General features: G+C 43.5%; 1 protein-coding gene across 1 annotated transcript in view; it reads right to left on the bottom strand.

Annotated features, from left to right (window-relative positions):
* The window catches only part of PIK3AP1 (phosphoinositide-3-kinase adaptor protein 1), a 119,575-nt gene extending 98,968 nt beyond the window's left edge, over positions 1 to 20,607 (bottom strand). The window contains exons 1-2 of the mRNA XM_041729683.1: positions 20,486 to 20,607; positions 11,502 to 11,918 (exon numbers count right to left, since the gene is read on the bottom strand). Coding sequence (XP_041585617.1) covers positions 11,502 to 11,918; positions 20,486 to 20,498 — 430 coding nt within the window. The 5' untranslated portion in view covers positions 20,499 to 20,607. The remainder of the gene's footprint in view (positions 1 to 11,501; positions 11,919 to 20,485) is intronic.
* Between the last annotated feature and the right edge of the window lie 6,216 nt (positions 20,608 to 26,823).

Genomic DNA, 26,823 nt, shown 5'->3' with positions numbered 1-26,823 from the left:
TATTCTGTGTTTCCATCCTGTGGACTCAATGGCTCCCTGTCTCTATTCTCCCATCAGAGACTCTAGGTTGTTTCCAGAATATGCACAAGTTGTAACACATGAACACACTGGACCATGGAAGGGATTGGGGTGAAACAATGCTGAATGAAGGGTTTCTACAAGCACTGAGACTCTGATTTCCAAGTGAATACAAAATAAAAATAAACATTTAGGCAGCCAAATGAGTGTATAACTCTTCCTGTGTTAACATTTTTCCTGAAAAATTTCTAATACAAAAATGCTTCACAATTACAGCCAGAGACCTCTGGCTACAAACCAAGGCCTTGAGAAGTGATATTCAGAAAAGTTCTAGAAAATGAAAGGAGGAATCTGCTTCAGAACAAATATGTTGACTCTGCAAGGAATGCTAAATCCGTATCCTGCAACAGATATGCTTCCCCACATTTTATATGCTCAAAAAAATGAGTTAAAAAAAATGAGTTAGCAGTTAACACTAATATTCGTCTATCTGCTAGCTTTGATGGGTGTCTATCTTTCTGCAAGCCTTAACTACAACTATAGCCTCAAACATTAATGTACTTGTAAAAGGAAACTTATTTAGCCCAATTTTAAAATTAGAGCACTTTCATTTCATCATCAGCCTCCCCTCTATTTCCTGTGTTATCAGATGTTCAAGAGAGAGCCAACAGTCTGTTTGTGAAACTGGCAACCTGGCAGACAAAATATGTATGTTCAACCAGCATTCTTTTAAATAAGAACCTAGTATGTATCTAGCCTTGTAAGAGTGGTAGGGAAGATATACATATGCAGAAGACATAAACCCAGAAGAAAAAGTACCAAGGAATTTCCAAAATGACTAAGCCAATTTTAGAGGTCTTTCTGGAACTCTATAGATGTCTTCACTTTAATGATCTCCTTTAAAGAGACACACCCAATTTAATCTCTGCTACAAATAGACCCACACATACCATACACCCCATACAGCGAACAATTCCAAATTGTTAGTTTCTAAAACAGCTTAGTGATTCTCCCCTACCCTGTGGGGCAGGATGTCATACCTGGTGGTTTTCTTTTTTTTTTTTTTTTTAAGATTTTATTTATTTATTTTTTCATGATAGACATAGAGAGAGAGAGAGAGAGAGAGAGCGGGGCAGAGACACAGGCAGAGGGAGAAGCAGGCTTCATGCCAGGAACCCGATGCGGGACTCCATCCCAGGACTCCGGGATCACGCCCTGGGTCAAAGGCAGGCGCCAAACCGCTGAGCCACCCCGGGATCCCCTACCTGGTGGTTTTTAAGTATGGACACAGTATAAAAAAGATGCACTCTATCAACCTTGTCTTGCTTTCAATTAGCTTAAAGTTTGTCTTTAGATACATCCTGACTACATGATACAAGACAAACCTGCTCCTTGGAAATGGTTGATGATCCAAATGACACCAGCAGCACATGCCCCGAAGAAGGATACTCAGGAGAGGGATATCTTTCTCTCAAACAGAAGCACTCAAAATGGGACCAAGAGTAGAGAAAATGGGTAAGAATCCATGAATGCACCCACACATCCAGACATCCATCTAACCACCGTCTATTGGGCACATTGTAAGAGGGACAGGGAATTTGTATTCTTTTGTCATGCATAAAACATCATCAGTTAAGAACAGCATTTTCTTAAAAAACATAAATACAGTGAAAATAAAATAGCTTCCATGTGTTTCTTCCCCATGGAAAAGGCAATTTTATCAATTATTGATTTTGCTCACTTCTCAGTGTCTTGGAAAACCAATCAACCACTATTTACCTAGATTTTACCAAAATGGCTAATTAAGGAAGTCTTCCTCTCAAAAGTCTATATGACAAGCGTACTGTGGTTTCTCCAATGGGCAGATAAAGAGTAATGTACAGCATAAATCATCCTATTTCCTTGGCTGTCTCAGACACATTCTCAGTCATGTGAATGGCAGTGGAAACTAAATTGAAAAGCTGTCAAAACATCCTGTAATAATAGGGAAATTAACAGATCTATTTTGTCATGCATATTTGCCCCTATTTCCCCTACCTCATTATCTTCCTATAGACCTACATTCATAAATCTACACACAGACCATAATAAACTGTATGTGTAAAATGTTAAACATGTGCATTCTTTCATTCCCACCCATATAATGGCCTTATGTTATATTCTCCTAAGACTGAATTTAGGGTAATGTCTATAAACAGAAAGTTGTTATTATGTCATTCAAGGTCCTGTTTAAAATTCTATTGTGGGGGATCCCTGGGTGGTGCAGCGGTTTAGCGCCTGCCTTTGGCCCAGGGCGCGATCCTGGAGACCCGGGATCGAGTCCCACGTCGGGCTCCCGGTGCATGGAGCCTGCTTCTCCCTCTGCCTATGTCTCTGCCTCTCTCTCTCTCTCTCTGTGTGTGACTATCATAAATAAATTTTAAAAAATTAAAAAAAAATTCTATTGTGAAGGAGAACTTGTTAGCTGAAATAAAACTCTATATACCTTGATGGAATTTTGAAAATTATCAGATTAAGACCCAGCAATGCAACGGAAGCCATGTAAAACCACTTGGAATTTCATGGCTGTAAAGTCTCAGATGTCAACTTGTATTCCTCCCAGCTTTTTAAAAAGGACAAGAACAGATACAGGGTGACTTGCCCAAGTGACTTGCCCAAGGGCGGCAAAAGCAGTGAAAAAGTCTATGAAATATACACCCATATTCTCTTACTTCTTGTCACAAAGATTGTAGTACCCTAAGAAGACATGATCCAAATTTGATTTGACAAGAGTAAAAATATGACTCAATGATAAGTAGCCAGCATTAGCCCATACAGAGTGAGGTGCAGACATCACAGCAATAAACAAACCAATACCATATCACCCCGCCTTACCCAGAAGATCAGTCCCATGAAGCTGAGAAAAAGGCCAAGGAGTTTATATAAAGGAATTGAACCTGAATTCAACCTACTCGAATTAGTTGGGTACAAGACCAACTCCTTCCTCTAGATCCTTGAAATCTCCATGACTCCATCATTTTTCTCTTTTAAAATTCCTAACTGGAAGTAAAATATGAACACAGTAGAAAAATGGAAACATCAGAGAAATGCCTAAGACAAGAAGTCCTCCATCCACCCAAAAGCAACTACTATCAAAAATTTCTTGTCTATCCTTCCAGGTAAAAAAGCTCTCTGTGCATATATTGGTATAAACATAATTTTTTAAATTATATATCTACAATTATCCTGGTTTGTCTTCACTTAGGTTGCCAGGAGCTCAGTCGCAATGGTCCAGATGATAACCTGGTCATTTCAAGGACAGAAATCCTGTTGTTAATCAAAGCTAATTTTAACTGACACTGAACTTCTAGAGCCTGGGAATACAGCAAAACAGCTAACAAAATATAGAAAGGGAAAAAGGAAATAAAAAGATAAACAGGTATCATATACAGCCCAGCACCTGGCAGACAGATACTCACTTAATACTTTCTGAATGACTGACTGACCAAACAAATGAATTAATGGAGAAACCAGGTGAGCCATATTGTTAACACATACAATATTCAACATATTAAAATATTAAGTGATAGTGTCCCAATTCTCCAAAAAGTAAGTACCCTTCTTGATCTACACTGTCCAATATGGTGGCTACTGGCCACAGGCAGCTATTGAATATTTGCAATGTGTAAAATACATACCAGACTTTAAAGACCTGGTATTTTAAAAAGATGTAAAACATCTCACTGATGATATGTATATTGATCATATGTTACAATAAAAATATTTTAGATATACTGGCTTAAGAAGACCAAATTATTAAAATTAACTCATTTGTTTCTTTTCTTTTCTTTTTTTCTGCAGCTACAAGAAAACCTTAAATTCCACATGTGGCTCACAGTAGACATTTTCTGGATAGCACTGCTCTAGAACATAGGCACCATTACAGTACTGACTGTGTCTGTCCTTCCCTGCTCTATCCTAGCACAGGGCATTGGAAATAGTAGATGCCCAATGAATATGTACCAGATGAAAAGCTGGTTGTGGTATGTAGATAAGGCCATGAGTAGGCAGGCCTTGAATTGCATAGCAGGAGGCCCTTGCCCTGATCCTTTTATGGACAAGCAGCTGTGTGACCTTGGGCAAGTCACTGAACCCGCCTAGGCCTTGTTTTCCTCATCTTTAAAATGGGCATAATAATAAATAAATAAATAAATAAATAAATAAATAAATAAATAAATAAAATGGACATAACGATAACATCTTCCTCACAGGAAAATTACATGGACCAAATGAAATCATGTCTATAAAAAAGGGTAAAACATATGCCAGGTTCCTTCTGAGTTCTAGTATTCTCTATGACCAACAGTCCCAGAAGTAAGAGGCAAAAAATACTGAAAGAACAGGGTAAACAACTAACCAAGGAAATTCCTGTATCTAGTATTTCCATCCCAGCGCAGGATAGAAAATTGAGACAAAGACAGGTACAAACGAGATTCTCCCGGGAGTGGAAACTTGAACGTTCATCACTCCCTCTTCACTGCATCTCACCAACCAACCACAGTTGACAGAGTGACGTTCAGATACCTTCCTCCAGGGGCCACACAAAAGCTAGTGAACTAAGAGGAGGTGGCCATCTCGGTGGCTGACGAAGCAGCAGGGGTAGCCAATTATACCAAGCCACCTGCAGCTCATAGCTCTGTGGGAAAATTCATAACCCTGGGGGCCTCAGAGGCCTGGGGGCGGGAGGGGGGTGCTAGTTCCACAGGCCCCAATATCTTCCTTAATTGTTTCAGGCACAGCTAGGAGGGTGAACTTACCTTGTTCTACAAGGCAGTTTGGGCACCTAGCAAGGAAATCCAAAGGACCCTGGGACAGGCCATGGCTTTCTAATGAACACCAGGGTGGATTTTAGCTATCCCAGTTGGACACCTTCTTCCCTAAATTAAAGATTACTACAAAAAGTAAGAAGAGCTTAAGGAAGAAAGCCTCCATCAGCAGGGGGCATTTAAGGAACCTAGAGGAGCCAACTGCACAGTGCTTAACCCACAGCAGAGAAAGAGCAGATCCAAATACCCATGGCCTTGAGGCAGAAGAGCAGCAGAACAAAAATAGTCCATCTCAAGAGGCCAAAGGTCATATTCACCCCTCAGCTCTGCAAGGAACCACAGGAGCCCCAGAAGTGAATGACTTACCATCAGTATGGCCACTGCACCAAGGAGAACAAGGAGGGCGCAGTGACTTCCCCTTTGTTAGGAGGGTCTGACTCTCCTCCCTTCTCTGCGGGCTGCTCCCTGTGACGTGGAAACAAGTCAGGCTGTGGCCGAGCTCCAAACCCCTGGGACCTCTGCCCCGTGACCTGTCTCATCACAGCCCATGGGGCCTGCAGCTGCCTGCTCCCCTAACCACAAAACCAAGGGACAGGGCACCAGGCAAGAAGCAGAGCCTACAGCACACAGCTGTGGGGCAGAACCAATAGCAGGGATTGTTGAGATTTCCATTCCTGGGACTCACCCCTCTGAGCTTCTGGTTCAACAGGCCTGGGGTGGGAGCCCAGCACTTTTGCTGGCAACGGTGTGATCTAGTGAACTCAGCAAAGCTTCCCTATCCCTGATCCTGTTTCTTCCATGAACTCTTGTCATCCCTGTTGTCTCCATGCAGAAAACAAGGGCAGTGAGATGAGACTCTGGGGAGAGCAAGGCAATGTGGAGAACATTCTAGAGTCTGAAGTTCCCTCAGTTCCAAAGAGAGCTGCTCCCATCTTTGTGCAAGTCACCTACACTCTCTGAACCTTAGTTTTCTCATCTGGGGAATGGTAATAAAACCATCTACCTACTCAGGATCATTGGGGGAAATAAATTACATAAAGTATCCACTGCATTACTCTTAATAACTCTCAAAAAAAGCCTTTATGTTATTATTAGCGCTTTCTGTGAGGGGAAGGAAAGGTGCAGGGCAGTTCTCCACATGAGTATCTCTGCAAGAAAGACTGTGCATGTAAATAAGTGACTTAATCAGCCATAAAGGGAAAGAAAAAAATTAAATTACAACAACAAAAAACTGTAGTAAGAGGCGCCATGGATTCAGGTTATAGGGAGACTGCAAGAAGATACACAGAGTAGTCATGCCACCCTATTTCCAGGAGCCCTAAAGAGATAAGATTGGGAAATGGACAGATTCACAAAGATTTAGGCACAAAGTTGCAGGAAGCTATATTGCAACATTATTTTTTTTGGGCAACATTATTTATAAAAAAGGGAAGATTGGCAATAACCTACAGGTATTTTTTTAAAATATTATGATAAACATATGTTACTTCATTTCAGAAAAAAAGTTCCTTTTTATTATTTTTTTTAAAGATTTTATTTATTCATAGAGACACAGAGAAAGAGAGAGAGAGAGGCAGAGAGAGAAGCAGGCTCCATGCAGAGAGCCCGACGTGGGACTCAATCCAGGGTCCCAGGATCACACCCCGGGCTGCAGGCGGCGCTAAACCGCTGTGCCACCGGGGCTGCCCAAAAATGTTCCTTTTTAAATTTAGGAAAATATTTTGGAATCCATTTAATGAGCTGAAACCATTTTTAAACATCTAATTATCTTTCTTTTAAACTCTTTTAAACTCCAGTATGATATTCAGATTAAAACATTCATATCAACAAAGGAAGACCAGATGTGGGCATATCCCTCCAAATGTTCCCCATGAGAACAAAGGGCAAAATATATTATAATTTTGGGTATCACCAGAACTTCTGACATACAAGGCACATGAAGAGGGATAGGGCGAGGCAAAGAGAAAACAATGCATATAAAGAAGCAGGTAAGGTCTCCAATATCATACTGAATAATATTAGAAGAATTAGGTTTAGTGCTTGCCTTCCTCCTGCACACACACACACACACACACACACACACACAGATGAGAACTCAGGAAATAAAACTCAGTATCACCTAGCAGCAAGTCCTTTTCCACACACACTAACAATCTATTTTTGTATTCCAGGGAGATTTGCAGCAAAGAATAGAGGGCCAGTAAAAAGAGGAAATAATTTCTATGCTGTACCTGGGTTTTTCTCACTTCCTTATTTTAAAATAATCACCCAATTTAAAAAAAAATCCAGAACAATAGTACAGTGTTCTATGCACTGGGTACATATCACTGCAGATATTTTGGAACTAAACAGAATCAATTCAAGTGTTCTGAGTAATTTACCATCTTCTTAGAAAACTTATAATGATACATTACAGTGCTGGGGGCTGGAAGAAACCTTCCAAATCATGTGGTACAACCCCATCATTTTACAGATGAAGATCTTGGGAAACAAACTGCCTGCTCTAACACATGAAAGACTCTAATTAAAACAACTGCTCAATTTGAAGGTAGCTGACAAATTTGGAGAGGGGGTGAGAAACAAAATAAAACCTCCAAAACACTTTTTAGTGGAATAGTAATTATGATCAGGGGGTCTATTAAATGAATAAACAGTAAGGATCGCAATGGAAGTATAACCTTACTCCAATGTCAGGACCACTTACATCTGGAAAACTGAGATTAAAAGTTGCCAGAGCTCAACTTTGAATCTGTGAGCAGGAGCAGAGGAAGAGATCCCAAGAACTCAGCCTTGAAGTCTATTGGCCTAAGTACCAAACACTGGCCTAAGTTCACACCTACACTGACAGGTACCCCTGAGTCACTCTGATGTGATGAAGGTGCCTCTACCTTCTGAAAAGTGGAGATTGGAGAAAATGGTCCATGCACCAAAGAGGGACATGACCACTGACCTGGCAAAGGAAGAGTGGCTTAGACCCTTGCTCACATACTCAGTAGACCCTTGACCAGCAGCATCAGCATCACCTGGGAACTTGTTAGAAATACCAAAGCTTGGGGATCCTTGGGTGGCGCAGCGGTTTGGCGCCTGCCTTTGGCCCAGGGCGCGATCCTGGAGACCCGGGATCGAGTCCCACATCGGGCTCCCGGTGCATGGAGTCTGTTTCTCCCTCTGCCTATGTCTCTGCCTCTCTCTCTCTCTCTCTCTCTCTCTCTCTGTGACTATCATAAATTTAAAAAAAATTTTAAAAAAAAGAAAGAAAGAAAGAAATACCAAAGCTTGAGCCCCACCCAGACCTACAGAGTCAGAATGTGCATACTGACCAGATCCCCAGGGTCTTCCTGAACACATAAAAGTTTGAGAATCACTTATTTAGATAACATAGCAGCAAAAGAAATATAATTGACTAACTATAACCCCATTTACTCTACGATTCTGGAATAATTATCTTATTACCAGCTCTGCTCTCTAAAGCTCTTGATCTTTAAGCTTTAAGTTTTAAATGGTCTAACATTTCGCCTAAATTTCAAATGCTCTCAGTGAATATCTCATCAAGTAGTCACTTTTTTTTCAAAAGGTACCTCAATGTTAAGAAAATATATATATATGCATATATGCTGGGAGCTTCACCGTTTTTAAGGATTACATAGATTATAACTTGAGGTCTTTTTTTCCTGCTATTTTCTGCTGAGGTCAATGTAGGAACATGACCAAGATTTTCTCAGGGAAAGTTAGAAACCCCTGGGAGACTTGGGCAAAGGAGGAAGAAATGTGTTCACAACAGAAATGTGTTCCCAGAGCACCTGGGTGGCTCAGTCCATTAAGTGTTCGACTCTTGATTTCAGTTTAGGTCATGATATCAGGATATGGAGCCCTGTGTTGGGCTCTGCACTCAGCTGGGAGTCCGCTTAGGATTTTCTCACTCCTTCTCTCTCTGCCCCTCCCCACTCTTCAAATAAATAAATAAATAAATAAAATCTTTAAAAAGCAAGAGGAGGGGGAGGAGGAGGAGGAGGAGGAGGAGGAGGAGAAATGAGAAATGTATTCCTGGTGAAAATGAGGAATATCATGTAAAGGAATTTTATAGTCAAGAGGCTATGAAGGTCATATGGTCCAGCCATAGCTCCAAAGCTGAATCCCTTTAGGCCACATCTACAGTCTCCACTCACATATTCCCAATGTTGTAAAACTCATCACCTCCAAAACCAATCCATTCCATCTTTGCACTTTCTAATTGTTAGAAAGGTTTCCTGAAATTTGTCTCCCTATAGCTTTTAACAACCCTACAATCAGGAACACCATAATTATTGTCCCTAGCATTAATTCACCCCCATTATCAATTTTCCATTACATTTCCCACTGAGATTTTCTTTCTTAACACAGAAAGTCAAAGATACAAGTTTCATGTGTTTATTTCTTTGAGAGTAGGGAATCCTATAGTAGTGGGGTGTACAAAATTTTTCTTTTTTGCTTTTATTTTGAGACACCTTGGGAAAATCTCATATGTACAAGAGAAATAATAAAATAAACTATCACAAGCTATAGAGAATATGACTAAGGGCATAATTACATCAGCAACCTAGTTTGGGATAGTGCTGTTCTTAAATATAGTTTTAACTCTAAGCTTCCTGGAAGTCAAAGCAGGTGTGAAATGGGATAAGAAGGTGATGCTTCAGAAATGTTTGAGACTCTCTGGCCTTGGGGAATCACAGATGATCAATCCTGGAAAGTGTCTTAGTTCAAGTTTTATTCTGCCTCTTACAGAGAAGGAGAGTGACACCCAAAGACAGTAAGTGACTTGCCCAATATTGGGCACCAAGTTAGCGCCATGGAGTGTCCCTATCTCTGGTCAATGCTCTGTTTGGCATACAGTCAGATTCTGAGTCTTGAGTTTGTTAAGGATGCTTGCCTAGCATTAAAATCAGAGATATAGCATCACATTACTGGGCTGACCAAGGGCAATGGCTATTAGTACCTAAAAAACAAACCCAAGCCATTCTAGCATACACAGACTCCTCAAATCCCAAAGTCCACAAGTCTAACACCAGATAAGAAAGTTATATTGGAACCACAAGCCATCTTTCTTCCTTCTCCTTCCTAGAACTCCTTTTGTCCCTACCTATCCATTGATTCTGAACTGCAGTTTCCACTAAGAAGCTTATTTTAATCTCCCATTAAAATAATCTCTTTCTGATGACAGGTTATTTGTTCTTAGAACAGAAACACCACAAAGAAACACTTTGTTCTTTCAGAAATACTTAAAGCTAAAGTCTCATACCATACTGAGCCAGAGTCATTAATAAAAAGTAAATGATTACAGGCGATCAATTTATCCAGGCATCTAAACATTGGACACATTGAAACAATATTAAAAGAATCCTTCTCAACATTTTTTTAAAATAGCACCACTGGAATATTTTAAAGAACAATCTGTTAGATCATGCAGTGTGAGGTGCCAATACAGTGACAATACATCCATGGAGCCGTCAATGACTGGCTGGTGGGTAACAGTGGCCTGCCCACGAGATCATAATGGACCACAGCAGTGACATAAGCACATCTGCAGAAATAACTACTTGTGTTTCAGTTCTTTGTAAGTGTAGGCAGATCAAAACTCCCTCAAAGCAATGAAGTGTAATCATGCAAGATTGAATTATGTGCTTTTTCTCTCATTGTGCTCTTCTGAAATAAAGGAAAGCAAACCCTAGAAGAATTTTTTATCCAAGTCCCAGGCATTTTAGGTGAGACATCTTTTATATTAACCCTAGTCATTTATATTACAATTAGCCAGAGTCTCCATATGTTTAAGAGATCTGGTCATATTTACTGGTTTAGAGCAGACTATTCCCAGATAAAAGTATCGAAGAGGTCATATAAGCTTCGTAAGTTCACCAAGAATTAGTGAATTCTTGATTCAGTTAATCAGATGAGATGGGATGAATGAGACACATTAATGCCCAAGTCACAGCAGGGATAATTGAGCATAGCTAAATCAACCCATAATTGTCCAGGCTTCTTTGCTGGCATCGGATATAAGATATCAAAGGGCAAGAGAACAGAGATAAACACATAGCCCACTCATAGCCCACAGTGAGGCAAAAATAGAAAGCAAAAGAGGAAGAAGAGCTGTGACATGCCTCCATCCCAGAACGCGTCTTCCGCTACCGTTAATCAGACTGTATGTGACATTTCCTGGGGCCACTGAAGTCATTAGCCCTGGCAGAGAGGACCAGAATTTTCCCACTTTAAAAGGAGAAACAGGGCAAAAGACAGAAGCTAGGCTAGTGGGAAATAGAGAAGAAGGGTATTTCTCTGTAAACATGTTATCCAAAGTGATACATTTTCCACAAAAATCTTAAGGTCAATGATGATATAATGGAAGGGGTTCAAAAGCAGGGAAAGCTGTCTCACCTGAAATGCCTGGGGCCTGGATGACTCTTATTTTTTTTTTTTTAAGGGCTTGTTTATCTTTTTTTTTTTTTTTTAAGATTTTTATTTATTTATTCATGAGAGACACAGAGAAAGGCAGATAGAGAGAAGCCGGCTCCCTGCAGGGAGCCCAATGTGGGACTCCATCCCAGGACCCCAGGATCATGACCCAAGCCAAAGGCAGACGCTCAACCACTGAGCCTCTCAGGTGTCCCAAGGGGTCACTATCTTTCCTTGAGAAGACACCCTTACCTTCTGAAATGGCCTTCTTCACAGCTGCCACATAGGTCTCAGGCTCATCGTCACAGGTGAGCTCCTGCCAGTGCACCCAATCTGGAAAATAGTCCAAGAACTCCTCACTGTCCGGCACCCCACAGAGCAGCCGCACCACGCGACGTGGAGGATGGAAGGCTCTCTGCAGCAGGGGCAGGAGGGCCGGCTGGTAGAAGCACTGCACCAGCTCCGCAGACAGCAGCACTACGACGCAGCGCGAGCTGAGGAAGAAGTTCAGGTCCTTGGCTGAGAAGGAGGCCTCAGGGCTCAGCCTGTAAGTCAGCGTCTTCTGGCTACGGATCTGCCGACTGGACAGAAAGAGGTCCTGGAGGTACTGGCACCATTCCTCAGCATCTGGGCCGTAGACGATGAGGATGTCGCATCTTCCAACCACCCCTGAACAAGAATGAGGCACAGAAGCATGTTAACATACCTGCTCTCTCTAGGGCACCTGTGACCTGCAAGATAAACCATCCAGACAGGGGTCCTGGCACCCACAGTCTTTCACATTCTGCCCCAAGGATAGCTGTCAAACCTCTTTCCCTACTTACAGTCTGCATTCCAGCCATACCAGTCTCCCTGTCTCCCTGTCTCTGCCTGAAGATACTATGCCATTTTAGAGCTTTACATCACTGTCACTTCTGCTGGCATGCTCTTCCACCCACAGCTGGCACAATATAAAATGATAATGATGGCAATAAATTGACGACAATGATGATGACAGCAAGAGCAAGCACTTTATAGAGAGCTTACTATGTTGCAGATGCTTTTCTACACACATTGCCTGGTAAACTCATTTATTCATCACAGTAACCTTATAAGGTACAGAATACTATTAGACCCATTTTAAAGGTGAGAAAATTGAGAGGTGGCAGGTTACATAAAACCCATGGTGACAGGGGCAGCCTGGGTGGCTCAGCAGTTTAGTGCCTGTCTTGAGCCCAGGATGTGATCCTGGAGACACAGGATAGAGTCCCACGTCGGGTTCCCTGCATGGAGCCTGCTTCTCCCTCTACCTGTGTCTCTGCCTCTCTCTTCTCTCTCTCTCTCTCTCTCTCTCTCTCTGTCTCTCATAAATAAATAAATAAAATCTTTAAAAAAAAAATCCATGGTGACAGAGTCAGAATTTGAACTCAGACAGTTTGGCCCCAGAACCCAGCTCTTTCCCAAATACAGTGGGTATAAGCATAGGTATGGAATCAAGTAGCTAGAGTTAGCATCTTAGCTCTGAGTTATCAGCTGTGTAACCTTGGCAAGCTACTTAAACATTCTGAACATCAGTTTACTCATTGGTAAATGGATTTATAATGGCAATACTTATCAGTGTTTTGTGAGAATTAAATGAGATTATTTCATATAAAGTGCTAAGCATAGTGCCTAGCTTGTGGTAAACCCTCATTAATTGGTAGCTGCTGTTATCATCTCACATTAATAGAAACAATGCATGAATGTAAACAATAATTGCAGTTGAATTAATGCTTTGATCTACACAATACCATCGGTAAAGTGTCCCTCACCACACCTGGGCTGTGACATAGGCTTTCTTCTTCCTCTCCTAAAGCATAAATGCCAAAAACAGAGTCCAAAGCCTCAGAGAAGCAATGAGTTTAAAAGAGCTTTGCTGGATCAGTTAGCCCAAATTCCTCATTTACAGATAAAAGAGACATTTCATCTGGGAAGATGAAGGGACTCGCTTAAATGCACACTAAGCAAATTAGTCACTAAGCCAGGACTGAACCTCTGCCTGTTCTGGTTCCCTGTCCAGTCTTCTCACGTCTCACCTGTTGCCTCCCATCAGGGATTCGGTCAAGATTCTTACCAGTAAGGGCACCTGGGTGGTTCAGTGGGTTAAGCATCCGCCTTCGGCTCAGGTCATGGTCCCAGGATCTTAGAATCAAGCCCTAAGTCAGGCTCCCTGCTCATCTAGGAGCCTGCTTCTCCCTCTGCCCTTGCACCTCCCCCTGCTTGTCCTTCCTCTCTCTCCCTCCCTCTCTCTGTCTCTTTCTGTCAAATGAATAAGTCAAATCTTTTTTTTAAAAAAAAAATGTTTTAATTTTTTAAAGCCTTTTAATTTTTTAATTTTTCTAAGCCTAAAGAATCTTACAAGTCATAAAGCATATCTTCCAATTAACAAAGTTCAAAGAAGTTTGGCTCTTAACATACTGTTAGAGGAGGTCTCATCTTCCACTAACTGTTCTCTGTGACTTGGAAGGGGTGAGCACAGAGGAGTCTCCACTCATTGGAACAATACAACAGGGATCCTTCCTCCCCATTCTGAGAAGGAAGGTGCTCAAGTCCAGTGAAGCTTCAGAATTACCCAAGTTGTGGATTATCACAATTAAATATCAGCCCTGGACCATTTTTCATTGAGTGGTTCCTGGCAAAAAGGTCAAAGGCAGACCTGGGGCAAGACATGAGGCTGTAAAGTCTGAAAACATCATGGGAGCACTCCCCCTTCCTATCCCATTTTCCACCATATTCAAAGTATAAACAATGACATATTACATGTAAACCCAACACAGTTCTGACATCCCCAGGGATAATATTACCAAATTGTTAAAAATAGCAAGTAAGGAAAAAGTTTGGGGATTCTTTTTGGAGTCTCTGCTTTGCTGGAGCCCTAATCCAGTGCTAATATAAAATCCAACAGGCTCTCAGTAGGAGCACATTGGGAGTACTTTTGAAGGGGAGTTGTGCAAATTTTAAAAGAAGTCTGTTTAAGAAGGCAATATGGTGGGGGGGGAGGGGTAGGAGGCAGTCAGCAATTCTGACAACACCATTGACCTTTGTGGCTCTGCAGAAAATTCAATTCTGAGTGTGGTCTAGTTTCTCAACCGTGAATTAAACAATCCATTTTAGGAATGCTTACACTGGTCCCAAAGTTTAAGCAGATTAAAGGCAAGATTTTAATATATGGAAGCCAGTGCTGCAGCCTTCTATAAAATAAAATCTTTGCTGATCACTTTTTTCTCCCCTGTGAATCACAGTTCTTTGTACTTTAATGGAGAAATAATTTCAGAACCATGGAAGGAATAAAATTGGCAAAGCAACATAACTATGGAGCTCATACTGAGAAAAGTAGAGTAAAGGCATCAGAATACTTTTACCTTCTTTCTGCCCCTCTTTCCTACGTGGTTGGTTTATCCTCAGAGGTAAATGTTGTTCTGAATGTAAAGTGTTAATACATATGGGTGTGCATGTGCATGGTCCACCATGTGTAACACTTTGCATTGCATTATAATAGTAAGGGTGCAATGTTAGCAATCTGTGCTCAGAATTCAGTGAAAAGTGCAATGTAAAAAGCAGTAGCCACCAACACCCCCCACCTATACAGATAAATATATTAGCAAATGTCATGTCAACAATTTTTACAAATGGGCTAGAAGGAGAATAAGATCTCCGGGAGGGCCTTATACGTTAGTGACAAAGCCATTGGTGATGTCTTCAATAGATGGTAAAGAAATAAGGAAGAGAGAAAAGTATTTCTAAGAGTATATATAATAGGTACTCTTAAGAAGGCAATTCAGATTTACAACAATAACTGACTTAGCAGAAAGTCAGCAACTTTAGAGGCTTCTGGGTGGCCTCTAAAGGCAGTGGTTGAGCATCTGCCTTCTGCCCAGGTCGGGATCCCGGGGTCCTCAGATGGAGTCCCACATCAGGTTCCCTCTGTGTAACACAGTTACAGGGGGAACCTGCTTCTCCCTCTACCTATGTCTCTGTCTCTGTCTCTCTCTCTCTCTCTCTCTCAGTCTCTCACGAATAAACAAACTATTTTAAAAAGAAAAGAAAGAAAATTAGCAACTTTAGATTGCCTTGACCACATGGCCATGAGCAACGTACCCCACTTTTATGAGGAGACAGTGACCCTAAGCAAACCAATAATTTCAAATGACAAGTTCTGGGGTCATTGAGGGAGGGAGTATTCATTTCACCCTGGATCCTGCCTCAACACGGCCTGCTTCTCTGTTAACAGCACAAGGCAATGTCTACTGGGTGTTAAAAGACCTCTAGTCATCAAAAAAAGTGCAAATATTAATAACGAGGGAAACTGGGTGTGGAAGATATGAGAACTCTAACATCTTCACAGTTTTTCAAGAAATCTAAAACTTCTAAAATAAAAATTTTAAAATACAATTTAAATTAAAAAACACTTCAGGGGTTAGCCTCTTCTGAATGGACAACATATTGAAAACGTCTCATTCCTGGGGTTCTGTAGCAAAATTTGACACCCACCCATTCCCAACTCCTTTCAGCAAAAGTAACAAGAATGAAGTGGTTCGTGCCTCAGCCTCGTTAACTTCACAACCCACTTGGTCACCCACCTGCGGTGTGACTGGGGGCCAGTGTACTAAGTCTAAGCAAATTTTGCCTCAGTGTAAATGAGGACAATGAAATCTACCACCTTCTTGAATTTTGCTCCTCTGCTGAAACTGAAAGCTGGGGAAATTCTAAAAAAAGTTCCAAAGTGGAAGTTAAAGTTCCTCTGTGATGTGCTGGATAACAACACAAGACCTAACGCTTCGTCAGCAGCTCTTTCTTGCAAAGGGGACACCCCTTTTGTCAAGGATAATTCCCTGCCTGTAACTTTAGGTCATTTCCTCATATGTGCCAAATCAATTCTGTTTTGTTTGCTTATTAAGAAAAATGAAATCCACGGGAGCCTCTGAGCGGCTCAGTCCCATCCGTTAAGTATCTGCCTTCAGCTCAGTCATGTTCTCTGCTGTGGGGGAAGACCTGCTCTCCCTCCCTCATTCCCATTCCTCCTCTTTGTGCGTGTGCTCTCTCTCTCAAATTAAAAAACTCTTAAAAAAAAAGAAAAAGAAAAGAAAAATGAAATCCCATGAACCAACAGAAGTCCATAAATCCTAAACAGAAATGAGGATGGGCCCTCATCCTTGTAGAGCTTGAACAGGTTTGGCTATAGGAGAAAGCCATGGGTAACAGCAGAGGTATCGATTGCTGGTGGCAACAGGGAATGACAGTAGTGGTTAGAAAGACAGTGACTAAAAAAAAAAAAAAAGAAAGACAGTGACTGAAAGAGAGCTTCCTTAGAAAGATTCAGAATCCACCTAAGAAAAGAAAAGGGAAGTGCCAGGCAGCTTTTCAAACTACCCAGCCCAGACCGTTTCTTTAAATCTGTAGGTGACTCTGGCTCCCCATTCATCAGTCCTGAGCACCATACCAAAGAAGGATGTGCGCTATCAAAGGTGACCAGGATCCGGAAGGGTCTGGTGATGACTCACATGAAGAGCTACAGGACTCTAAAGGTTTCAAGTTTAGAGACCTGACCAGAGTATTGAGGGACCTCAAGAATCAGTTCAGAGTTAAGATCACAAAAAATTAAAGGTACCTTCAAACCCTATTATCCTATAAGTCTAGGGATGGTAGAAAAACCTGAAGATAAGAGAAGCCTTGGAGAAAAAGGATAGGAATAGGTATGCAAGCTTTCTTCAAAGATCTGAAGGCTGACATATGGAGGAAAAGATTCTGCTCTTCACCCAGCTACAGACTTGATCACTTGGGGAAGTCACTTAGGGCCCCTTTGTTTTCTCTCTCTCTCTCTCTCTCTCTCTCTGTCTCGTATGTAAATGCAAGAGATGCCATCAGGAGCCTAGAGAACATTCCAGGGTAGGTTGATTCCATTTCATTTAATCCTGCTCCCCAAGCTCTTTCAAAAACAGGGAGCCAAGATTCTCCTTGATTTCGATAAGCAAAGATGTCTTTCAAAAAAATAAAATACTGGAAAAAAAAATATAAAATAAAATAAAATAAAATAAAATAAAATAAAATAAAATAAAATAAAATAAAAAAATAAAATAAAATAAAAAAATAAAATAAAATAAAATAAAATAAAATATAAAATAAAATATAAAATAAAATAAAATAAAATAAAATAAAATAAAATAAAATAAAATAAAATACTGGGACACCTGAGTGGCTCAGTGGTTGAGCGTCTGCCTTTGGCTCAGGGCATGATCCCGGAGTCCTGGGATCGAGTCCCACATCGGGCTTCCTGCATGGAGCCTGCTTCTTCCTGTGCCTATGTTTCTGCCTCTCTCTCTCTCTCTGTCTCTCATGAATAAATAAATAAAATATTTTTAAAAATAAAAATTAAGGGAACCCTGGGTGGTGCAGCGGTTTAGCACCTGCCTTTGGCCCAGGGCGCAATCATGGAGACCCAGAATCGAATCCCATGTCGGGCTCCCGGTGCATGGAGCCTGCTTCTCCCTCTGCCTCTCTCTCTCTCTCTCTCTGTGTGACTATCATAAATAAATAAAAATTAAAAAATTATTTAAAAAATAAAATTAAAAAAATTAAAATTAAAATAACATAAAATACAAATGGTTACCCTTCAGCAGAAGGAAATTTTAAAAGACTACACAGTTAGGCCTTAGAAAGGAATGTGACTCGTGCTACCACTTGGGTGAACCCTAAAAAACACTATGTTATGTGAAAGAAAACACAGAAGACTACATACATATGATCCCATTCATATGGAAGTCCTGAGCAGGGAAATCCAGAGACACACACATAAAACTTAGGGCCAGGCAGGAGGAAGGAATAAGAGGGCAAGAGCCAAAGCATACAGTTTCTTTCTCTTTTTTTAAAAAAATTCTATTTAATAAATTTATACCCCTTCACTCATTTCTCAAAATGAGTTTCTTTTTGAGGTGAGAAAAATGTTCTAAAATTGACCATGGTAATGTTTGTACATATCTGTGAAGATACTAAAAAGCCACTGAATTGTATACTTTTTTGTTTTTGTTTTTTTAATTGTATACTTTAAATGGGCAAATTGTATGGTATGTGAACTACATCTGAATAGAACTGTTTAAAATTTAAAAAAAGGGGGGGTGAACGGAAGAGGGAGGAGGAAGACGAGAAGCAGAAGATCACATGAAGAGTGGCCTAGATGACTCTAGACCCTGTAATATATTGTCAAGAGGCACTCTCACTGCCACCATGGGTCTTTGAACCTGCATACCTCAAAGAGCCCCAGAGACCTCAGAGGCCCAACTCCCAACTTGCAGGACCTGAAGCAATGTCTCACCACGGCGTATGCTGATAGCAGGAGGGTTTGACAGCCCTAACCATTACAGGTGAAGGCAGAAGCCACACTACAGAGCCCATAAATAGCCCCAGAGTCAGCCACTGTGCTAGAGTCCCCATCTGAATGGGAGCACACTCTTCTAGTAGGGCCTTGGGCCAGGCCCTACTGGAGTCCTGCACATAGGACTCTAAACAACGGTGGTTTCCTCTATCTCCTCTGTGTAGTTTCTCCCAGTTTGCTGTTTCTTGCACTTAACAGCCCAGGGCCTGTTCTCCACCATGGAAAGAGGTAGGAGCTTCACCGACCTCATCTCCTACTTTCTGTCCAATCACCCACCTACTCCACCACCTGCTCCCTGTTCCTTAAATACACCATATACCCCCACTTACTGTTCCTCTGAATGGAGCACTGTTCCCCCACATGACCTTTCAGATCTTTGCTCAAATGTTCCTTTCTCCATGAGGCCTAATCTGGCTACCTTCTTTAAAATTACAAATCCAACCCCCTTTACCTCCTCTACTGTTTTCCCACTGCACTTATGTACTTTCCTCACCAAGCGCATTGTCTGCCTTCCCCCATGTCCTATAAGCTCTACAGGAAAGTGACTTATGCCTGTTTTAATCACTAAATATACACCTGACACCTAGAACAGTGCCGAGGAACAGTAGGCATGAAATAAATATTTGCTGAATGAATGAATGACTTTCCTCTAGACAACTCTGCTTCAGCTTTCGAACAGAACATGTGGACTATGAGCCTACTGTTACCACAATACAGCTTCTTCTAACCTCCAGAGCCCCACTTGAGAGCCATAAGGCTAAAGCTATCTAACTTTCCCATTTCCTTTAAAGAATAAGCCTGCATTACTAAATCTAATAGACTGTTACCACTGGCGTTCTTCACCACCACCACCCCACTCCTGCTTCCAAAGCACCATTAGGAGGCTAGACCTCAGGGGATACGGGGACAGCTGGCTCTTCATCCTAGCATCTGCCCACATCCTTCAAGAACAGTATCTTCTCCTGGCTGACTAGATTTTAGTTTTCAAGAGGCGTTTACATCCTGGTTATACATGTTACTTCTACTAAATCATAAAATGAGTGAGGAAAATACAAGTAAACCCACTTGCAGATACAGTAACTAATTTCATCTACTGATTCCCTGTTTACTTACGCATGGCTTTCCTACCAAGACTGTAAACTCCCCGAGAGCAGAGACCAGGCTGTCCTGCTCGTCACTGAGAACACAGGCAGATGCACAAGAACTATCATAGTGCATAATAAGTGCTTCTTAATTGTCTCTATTATCACCATCATTTCGTGGTCCATCCTGGATCTCAGACAGTGAGTAACTTTGGCAAATGTCCACACCCGTGACCAGAGAAGAACCCAAGACTCAAAAAAGACTCCTGGCACCTTTTGATGGGTAGGTTACCCAGGGGCCTTCACTTTTCTCCACTCCCCAAAGTTCTGCAAAGGACATAAGAAAACTAAAGCTAACGGAACGGTGTTCTTAGATTCTTATCGAAATTCTACATGAAAAAAAAAAAAAAAAGAAGAAAGCATAGGAAGGGCAGAGGAAGCAGGCTCGGGAAGGTGGCCCAAGGGCCTCCCGCGATCCCCCGGCGCCCACCTGGGACTACCTGAGCGCCCCCTATGGGCCCGAGCCGGCTCGCCGCCTGGTCTCACGGAGCTGGAAGAACCGGAGCAACGAGCCTCGGAGCACCCAGGCCCAGTCGGAGACAGAGGCGGAGATTTAAAAGTCGGGGCAGGGGAGGCGCAAGCGGGGCAGAAGAGAGCCGCGCGGCGGGCCGCGAAGGGCGCGTGGGAAGGGTGGGCGGCAGGTCCCGGGAGCGGCGGCGGCGGCGGCGGCGGGGAGGCTGGGGCGCGGGCCGGGCCCGCCTACGCACCTGAGGCTGCCATGGCGCGGGCGCAGCTCACCTGCCCGCGGGCTGCTGCGCGGCGCCGGCCGGCGGGTCCCGGGGCGCGGCGCGGCGGGGCACCGGGCTCCGCGCGGCAGCGGCGGCGGCTCTGGCGCTTCCTCCCGCCGGGCGCCGAGCACCGGCCGCGGGGGCGTGTCCACAGGACCCGGCCCGCCCCGCACGGGGCACGGCCCGCCGCACCTGCGCCCGCGGCCGTTGGGGAGGGGAAGTGAGAGCCCCCCGCGGCGGGGCCCGGGCGCGCTCCCCGCACGGCCCCCGCGGCGCTGTCGCCGGGGACTCCAGGAGAGACCCGCGGACTGGCCACCCGAGGGCAGCCCTAGGCGGGGCGGGGCGGGGGCAGAGCGCGAGGGAAGCGGGCGCTGGCCGACCTCGGCGCCCGCGGCGGGGGGTATCTGCGCTGCCCAAACCACCTCCCGTCCCGGGGCTTTCTCCCAGAGCCGCCACCCCCACCCCGGGCAGGAAAGGGGAGGAGGCAGGAAGGGGAAGAAGCCCCTTCCCTGGCACCTGGCCCTGGCTGCTTGGCGTCGCCCTTGACTACCCTCCAGTGACTTTTCTGTAATTCCTTGGACCTGGTCTCCTGATGGCACATAAGCCTTGAGGATGATCTCCTGTGATAAAGGCATGATACAGTTGCTTGCCTTTTATGCTTTTGAGGTGGCATCTCTCCTATCGTGGTGTTTGAGCCAAACGCCTCGCTGGGGTGCCCACAGGGAGTAGATAAATGCTCTCTGGGGTTACAGCAGGCCTGAGTCCAGAGCTAGAGCTCTCCATTGACCCTTGCGCTCACTCGCCTGCTTTTTGCTCTCTACCTTCGTCTGCTCTTACAACGGATCTGAATGAAAACAGCCTTGTGCCCTTGAAGTCCCCAAAAATGCAAGGTCCAGAAGATGGATTCAGAGAGCAGAGATGAAAAGATAGGGTTCAAGCCTAGGTGAAAATAAATGAAGTGGATTTAGGAATGGAAATATCAGGGCTCAGGCCTATAATTATAATTTTCTATAGCTGCCATAACAAATTATCACAAATTTTGTGGCTTAAAATAACACAAATTTGGGATGCCAAATTTGCCATTTGGGATGGCAAATTTGGGTAGCTCAGCGGTTGAGCATCTGACTTTGGCTCAGGTCATGATGCTGGGGTCCTGGGATTGAGTCCTGCATCAGGCTCCCCGAGAAGAGCCTGCTTCTCCCTCTGCCTCTCTGTGTCTCTCGTGGATAAATAAATCTTTAAACACACACACACACACACACACACACACACACACACAAATTTATTCTCTTACTCTTTTGGATCTCAGAAGTCCAACAGGAGTCACATTGGGCTAAAATCAAGGGGTCGGCATGGCTGGGTTCCTTTCTAGAGGTTCTAGAAGAGAATCCATTTCCTTGCCTTTTTCAGCTTCTGGAGACTACCCACATCCCTGGGGTCTATGCCCCCCTTCCTCCATCCTCAAAGCCAGCAATGCAACATCTCTGACCCAGCTTAGGATATCACATCTCTCTCTGACTCTTACTTCCTCCCTTTTCTACTTTAAGGACATTGATCCCACACAGATAATCCAGGAAAATCTCCCTTTTTTAAGGGAGACTAACAACCCTAATGCCATCTACAATCTTAATCTCCTTTGCCATGTAACATACCCGTGGGTTCTGGAGGTAAGGATGTGTACATCTTTGATGAGCCATTATTCAGCCTACTACAGGCCTAGAATTCTGAAAGAGGAGATGAGCTGGATCCTGCTATACCATTCCCCACGTTCAGGACTTCTCTGGCCTTCAGATCAGGTTAGCCACGCCTCATCCCCCACCCCTACCCCCATCACGCACTGTGACAGCCCTGTACTGTTTTGTTTTTTAAGATTTTATTTATTTATTCATGAGAGACACAGAAAAAGATAGGCAAAGACACAGGCAGAAAGAGAAGTAGGCTCCATGCAGGGAACCCAATATGGGACTGGATCCCGGTACTCCAGGATCATTCCCTGAGCCAAAGGCAGACACTTAACCGCTGAGCCACCCAGGCGTCCTATGTACTGTTCTTTGGTAGAAATTATATAGCTATTTTTCTGCAATTATTTATGCTAATTTGTGTCCCCTCCACACAGCTATAAGCTCCTCAGAGGCAGGATCCAGGCTTGCCATTTTCACCATGGAACCTCTAGCACTTGGAGCCAACTCTGGCCCAAAGAATATTAATATGTTCAGAAAGTGTTTGAGTGAGTGAATTAATGAATATGGCCTGAAAAGCCTTAGATTTGAGACTGAAGGATAGGGAATTTCCAGGCACTGAAAATCACTGAACTTGCAGGAAGGAGATATAAGATGTCAGAAATAGGCAGTGCATGATAAAAGCTATCAGAGTAAGGAAAATGGTTAGCCCATGTTTGGAAATGTTGAGTTTCCTAGGGCTTCTGTCCTTGCAGGAGAGAGGAAGGCCTAGGACTGGCCAGGATGTCACCCTTGGAGTTGAAGCTACATGAGTGGATGGGAGAAAGGGGATAGAGAGCAGGAGCCTTGGCCTCAAGGGTAGAAGCTGGGGGAAGGACCATGCTCAGGTGCCAGAAGAGACTAGAGTAACCAGAGAGGCAGGCCAGAGTAAGCAGAAAGCCAACGAAGAGAATTTGGGGGAGAAGGTTGTCAATAACGTGGATCTCTGTGAGGGGTCTGGGAGTATGAGTTCTAATATAAAGGACTCCAAAAGTCCTCCATTTTCTCCTGTGCACAATGAGGGCATTCCAGCTCAGAAAATGCTCAGAGCTCACACATGCTCTGTTGAATACTCTCTTTAGAGAACTTTGCTGGAACACTGTCTACCTCTCCTGAACTTTCTCTTCACAAGCCTAAGGACCTGGCTAGTCTGTATTCCTCTTCAGAGTCATTACTCAGAGAATACTCATCTGAGGTCATTTTCCCTTACACCCCTACTATCCAAATGCATGGTTCTCCTTCCACCTCTGGATGTTAAGGAGTGAAGGCCCTTTCCTGCCTCTTAACCAAGAGAATCTGGACAACTTTGAACTGAAGGAATATTTCCATATTTCTTACACCTCTTAGAGGGCATCCATCGGTTGTGAGCAAGGTCTCTGGTGTTGGGTCAGTAGTCCAAATTCTGAACACTCCTACTGCTCCACAGCACTGACCTCCGGAATTGGACTAGGAAGTGGACTCAGAAGCCAACATTCCCTTGGTAAGATGCCAGCCCAGTCCCTGATACTGGCAATTCCACCCAGTTTCATTGTAGAGCAAGTGGGGTTGAGTTGAGGGAAGTGTAATCTGTTTTTACATTTCCATTTGACAGTTTTTGCAGAATGTGGAGGACAGGGTGGCTGCCACTCTGAAAGGCCCTCTCTACCCCTGCACATCGGCTTAGGGGCAAGCTCTGCAATCAATGCTTCCAGCACCCAATGGTGGCCCACAGGTGGGTTCCAGGCAGAATGGAGAACCTGAGTATGACTGCCGCTGTGCCCTCTTTTTGGCTTGGGAAACAGGAAAGGCCAGAAAGATGAATATGTGTCATCTAAAGAATGGGGGGATGAAGGGTGGGGAAGAAATCCCTGTTTCTTACATCTTCCAGATGTTCTTTCCTAATCTCTCAGGCGTAAGGAGCAGAGCCTTTTTCCTTGGTTGCCAAGACCTCACTTACTAGGACAAAAGGTGAAGATGGAACGGTATGCTGTAGCAGATAGTCTTAATTCATCTTAATTTTCTTAACTATCCTACAAGTAAGGTGCAAATTGTATACGCATTTTATAGATAACAAAGTTAAATACCTTTATCCAAGGGCACACAGCTAGTACACTGGAGACCTGAGTATTGAACCCAAACAGCCTGGCTCTGGACTCTGTGCTTCTGCCCACTAGATTATATGGTAAATGCTGGACACAGGCCCTGCTGTGGTCTGAAGGGCCACGCAAGTCCCTGGCCTGGACTGCATCACCTCCCGTCCTAGGTGAGTAGGGCAGTAGCTCTGCTCCCTGAGAGTTCCCCCTGGCTCTGCCAGGAGTACCTTATGCTCATGAACCACGAGCATTAGGAAAGGGCCTTAGCTTGCCCCACCTCCCTGCTCACCTCCCTCTGTGTCCCATCAGACCTTCAGCCCCTTGGGGGCAGGCAATGTCTCTGACTCCACTGCATCCCCAGTACCTAGCACAGGCTCCAGCACACAGCAGATGTTCAACAAGCATTGTTTGTTTTTAAAACATCGAGGCCAACCCACTCATTTTACAGAGAAAGACTAATCACGTAACCTGCCCAAGGCCCCACAGCCTTCATCTGAAGGACTCATTCCTTACTTTATTCAAGAGTTCAGAGAGAGGGCGCCCTGGGTGGTCCAGTCAGTTAAGCATCTGCCTTCAGCCCAGGGCATGATCCCAGGGTCCTGGGATTGAGTCCTGTGTTGGGCTTCCTGCTCAGTGGGAAGTCACCTTCTTCCTCTCTGCCCCTCCCCCTCGCTCATGAATGTGCTCTCACACATGCACGCTCTCTCTCACTCTCTCTCAAATAAATAAGATCTTAACAAAAAAGAAAAAGAGTTCAGAGAGACTCCACACATTCATACACACAGGATGCGAAGACCAAATTATATGGGACAGGCCAGTAGGCCATCACATGTAGGAGCAGGGAGAAAGAGTTCCAGGATACCAGGGACCTGGTTTAGCCTCATCAACACCCTGGATTTATAAAAACTGCTTTCCTTTCTACCCGCTCAAACAGTTTCAGCCCAACCCAATGGACTCAATGCAGAGTATCTGGGGACATTTGTAGCTTTTTAGGAACAAGTAGTTTTATAAACAAAACCTAGAAGCCTACTCTCTTGCAAGAGGGAGGCCTCCTTCCCTAGTCACCAAAATGGCCACTCCCTATGCCATAACCCAAGGGCTCTTCATTGGGCCATTTTTAGCAATGGCCTTGAATATCAAGTTCTTAGAAACAAAATTTTCTTGGGAATCTGCTCTGTGGCCAAATCTGCTCAGAGTGCTGTCCTTGACTCAGCTTTCATGAATCTTTACCTCAAACCAGTAAGGTAGCCATATTATTGTGAGCCCATTTTACAGGTAGAGAAACTGAGGCTCTAATAAAGTAATTCACCTGACCCATGGTCACTTGGTTAATAAGTGTCAAAACTAGATTTTGAATTCAAATCCATTGGTTAGCAAAAGCTGCCTCCCTTGCCATTGTGTTATGATTTAAAGGCCATGCCAGCTATTCTGTGCTGGTTCCATGATCCCCAACTCAAAATCAAACTCAGTAACAAGAAAAAGGAGTGTTGCAAAGATTGCTGGTTGCCCCCCTAGTATCTATTCTTTCTGTGTTTCTTAGTAACAGAATCCCAGTTGCATTGGAGCAACAGGATTCCATTCCCCAGACCCTCTTAGAGCCTAGAAGAATCCAATAAGCTATAAATGGAAGTAATTGACTGTCCAGAGAAGTTCTTTAAAGGATGCTTAATTCTGTCACCCTCTCTTTTTAGTTTTCCCTTTTGCTTTTCTTCCTCTCTTTTAGTTCCTGCCAGGAAAATGAATGGGATGACTGGAGATCCAACAGCCCTCTTAGATTCTGAGGTGACTGAATGAACAGAAGCCACACACTAAGGACAGTCGAGCAGAAAGATGAGCAGAGTCTGGTTCCCTACTGACCATGGAGAACCCAAACAAGCCCCAGGTGTCCCCCCTCTAAACTCTTTTACATGAAAGAGAAACACATATATCTCTGTCTTATTTGAGATGTGGTTATTTACATGTCCTGCCACATGTAGCCAAACCTAATTTTTACTGATATTGAATGGAAGCTAGCATTTACTGAGCACTGACCATAATCCACAGACTTCCCAATGCTCTTGCAATTAATTCTCACAATAATTCTGCATCACATGTATTATCTCCACTTTGCAGACGAAGAAACTAAGATTCAGAGATGATAATTTTTCCAGGATCAGTTAGCAGCTCAGTCTGAGTTCAAATTCCATGGTCTTTCCATAGCACCATGATATACTGGATGCTTGCAGAGAGTTAATTAAAAGTACCTCCTGAGGACACTTGGGTGCTTTCAAGGTCACCCTTGAACCCTCAGCACTTTAAGTAAGCCACGTGCAGATGGTGCCTTCATCTGTGCATGAAAGCATATCTTGCACATTTTCTACTTCTGCCTTCTGAGGTGCTGGAGCAGAAAGTCTAGGCAGCTGTGATTAAAATTTTAGGACTTGGCCTCATAGACTCTCAGAGTGTTACAGTTGGGAAAGACCCTAGGTCATTATTGGACACACGTATAAACCAAAGCCAAGATAGGCAAAGCAATCTTTCTAACATT

The sequence above is a fragment of the Vulpes lagopus genome, chromosome 2 (assembly GCF_018345385.1).
Source record: "Vulpes lagopus strain Blue_001 chromosome 2, ASM1834538v1, whole genome shotgun sequence".
In the NCBI taxonomy this organism is placed as follows: Eukaryota; Metazoa; Chordata; class Mammalia; order Carnivora; family Canidae; genus Vulpes; species Vulpes lagopus.
Note: the sequence above shows the minus strand (reverse complement) of the source record. Positions and strands in the feature narration are given on the sequence as shown.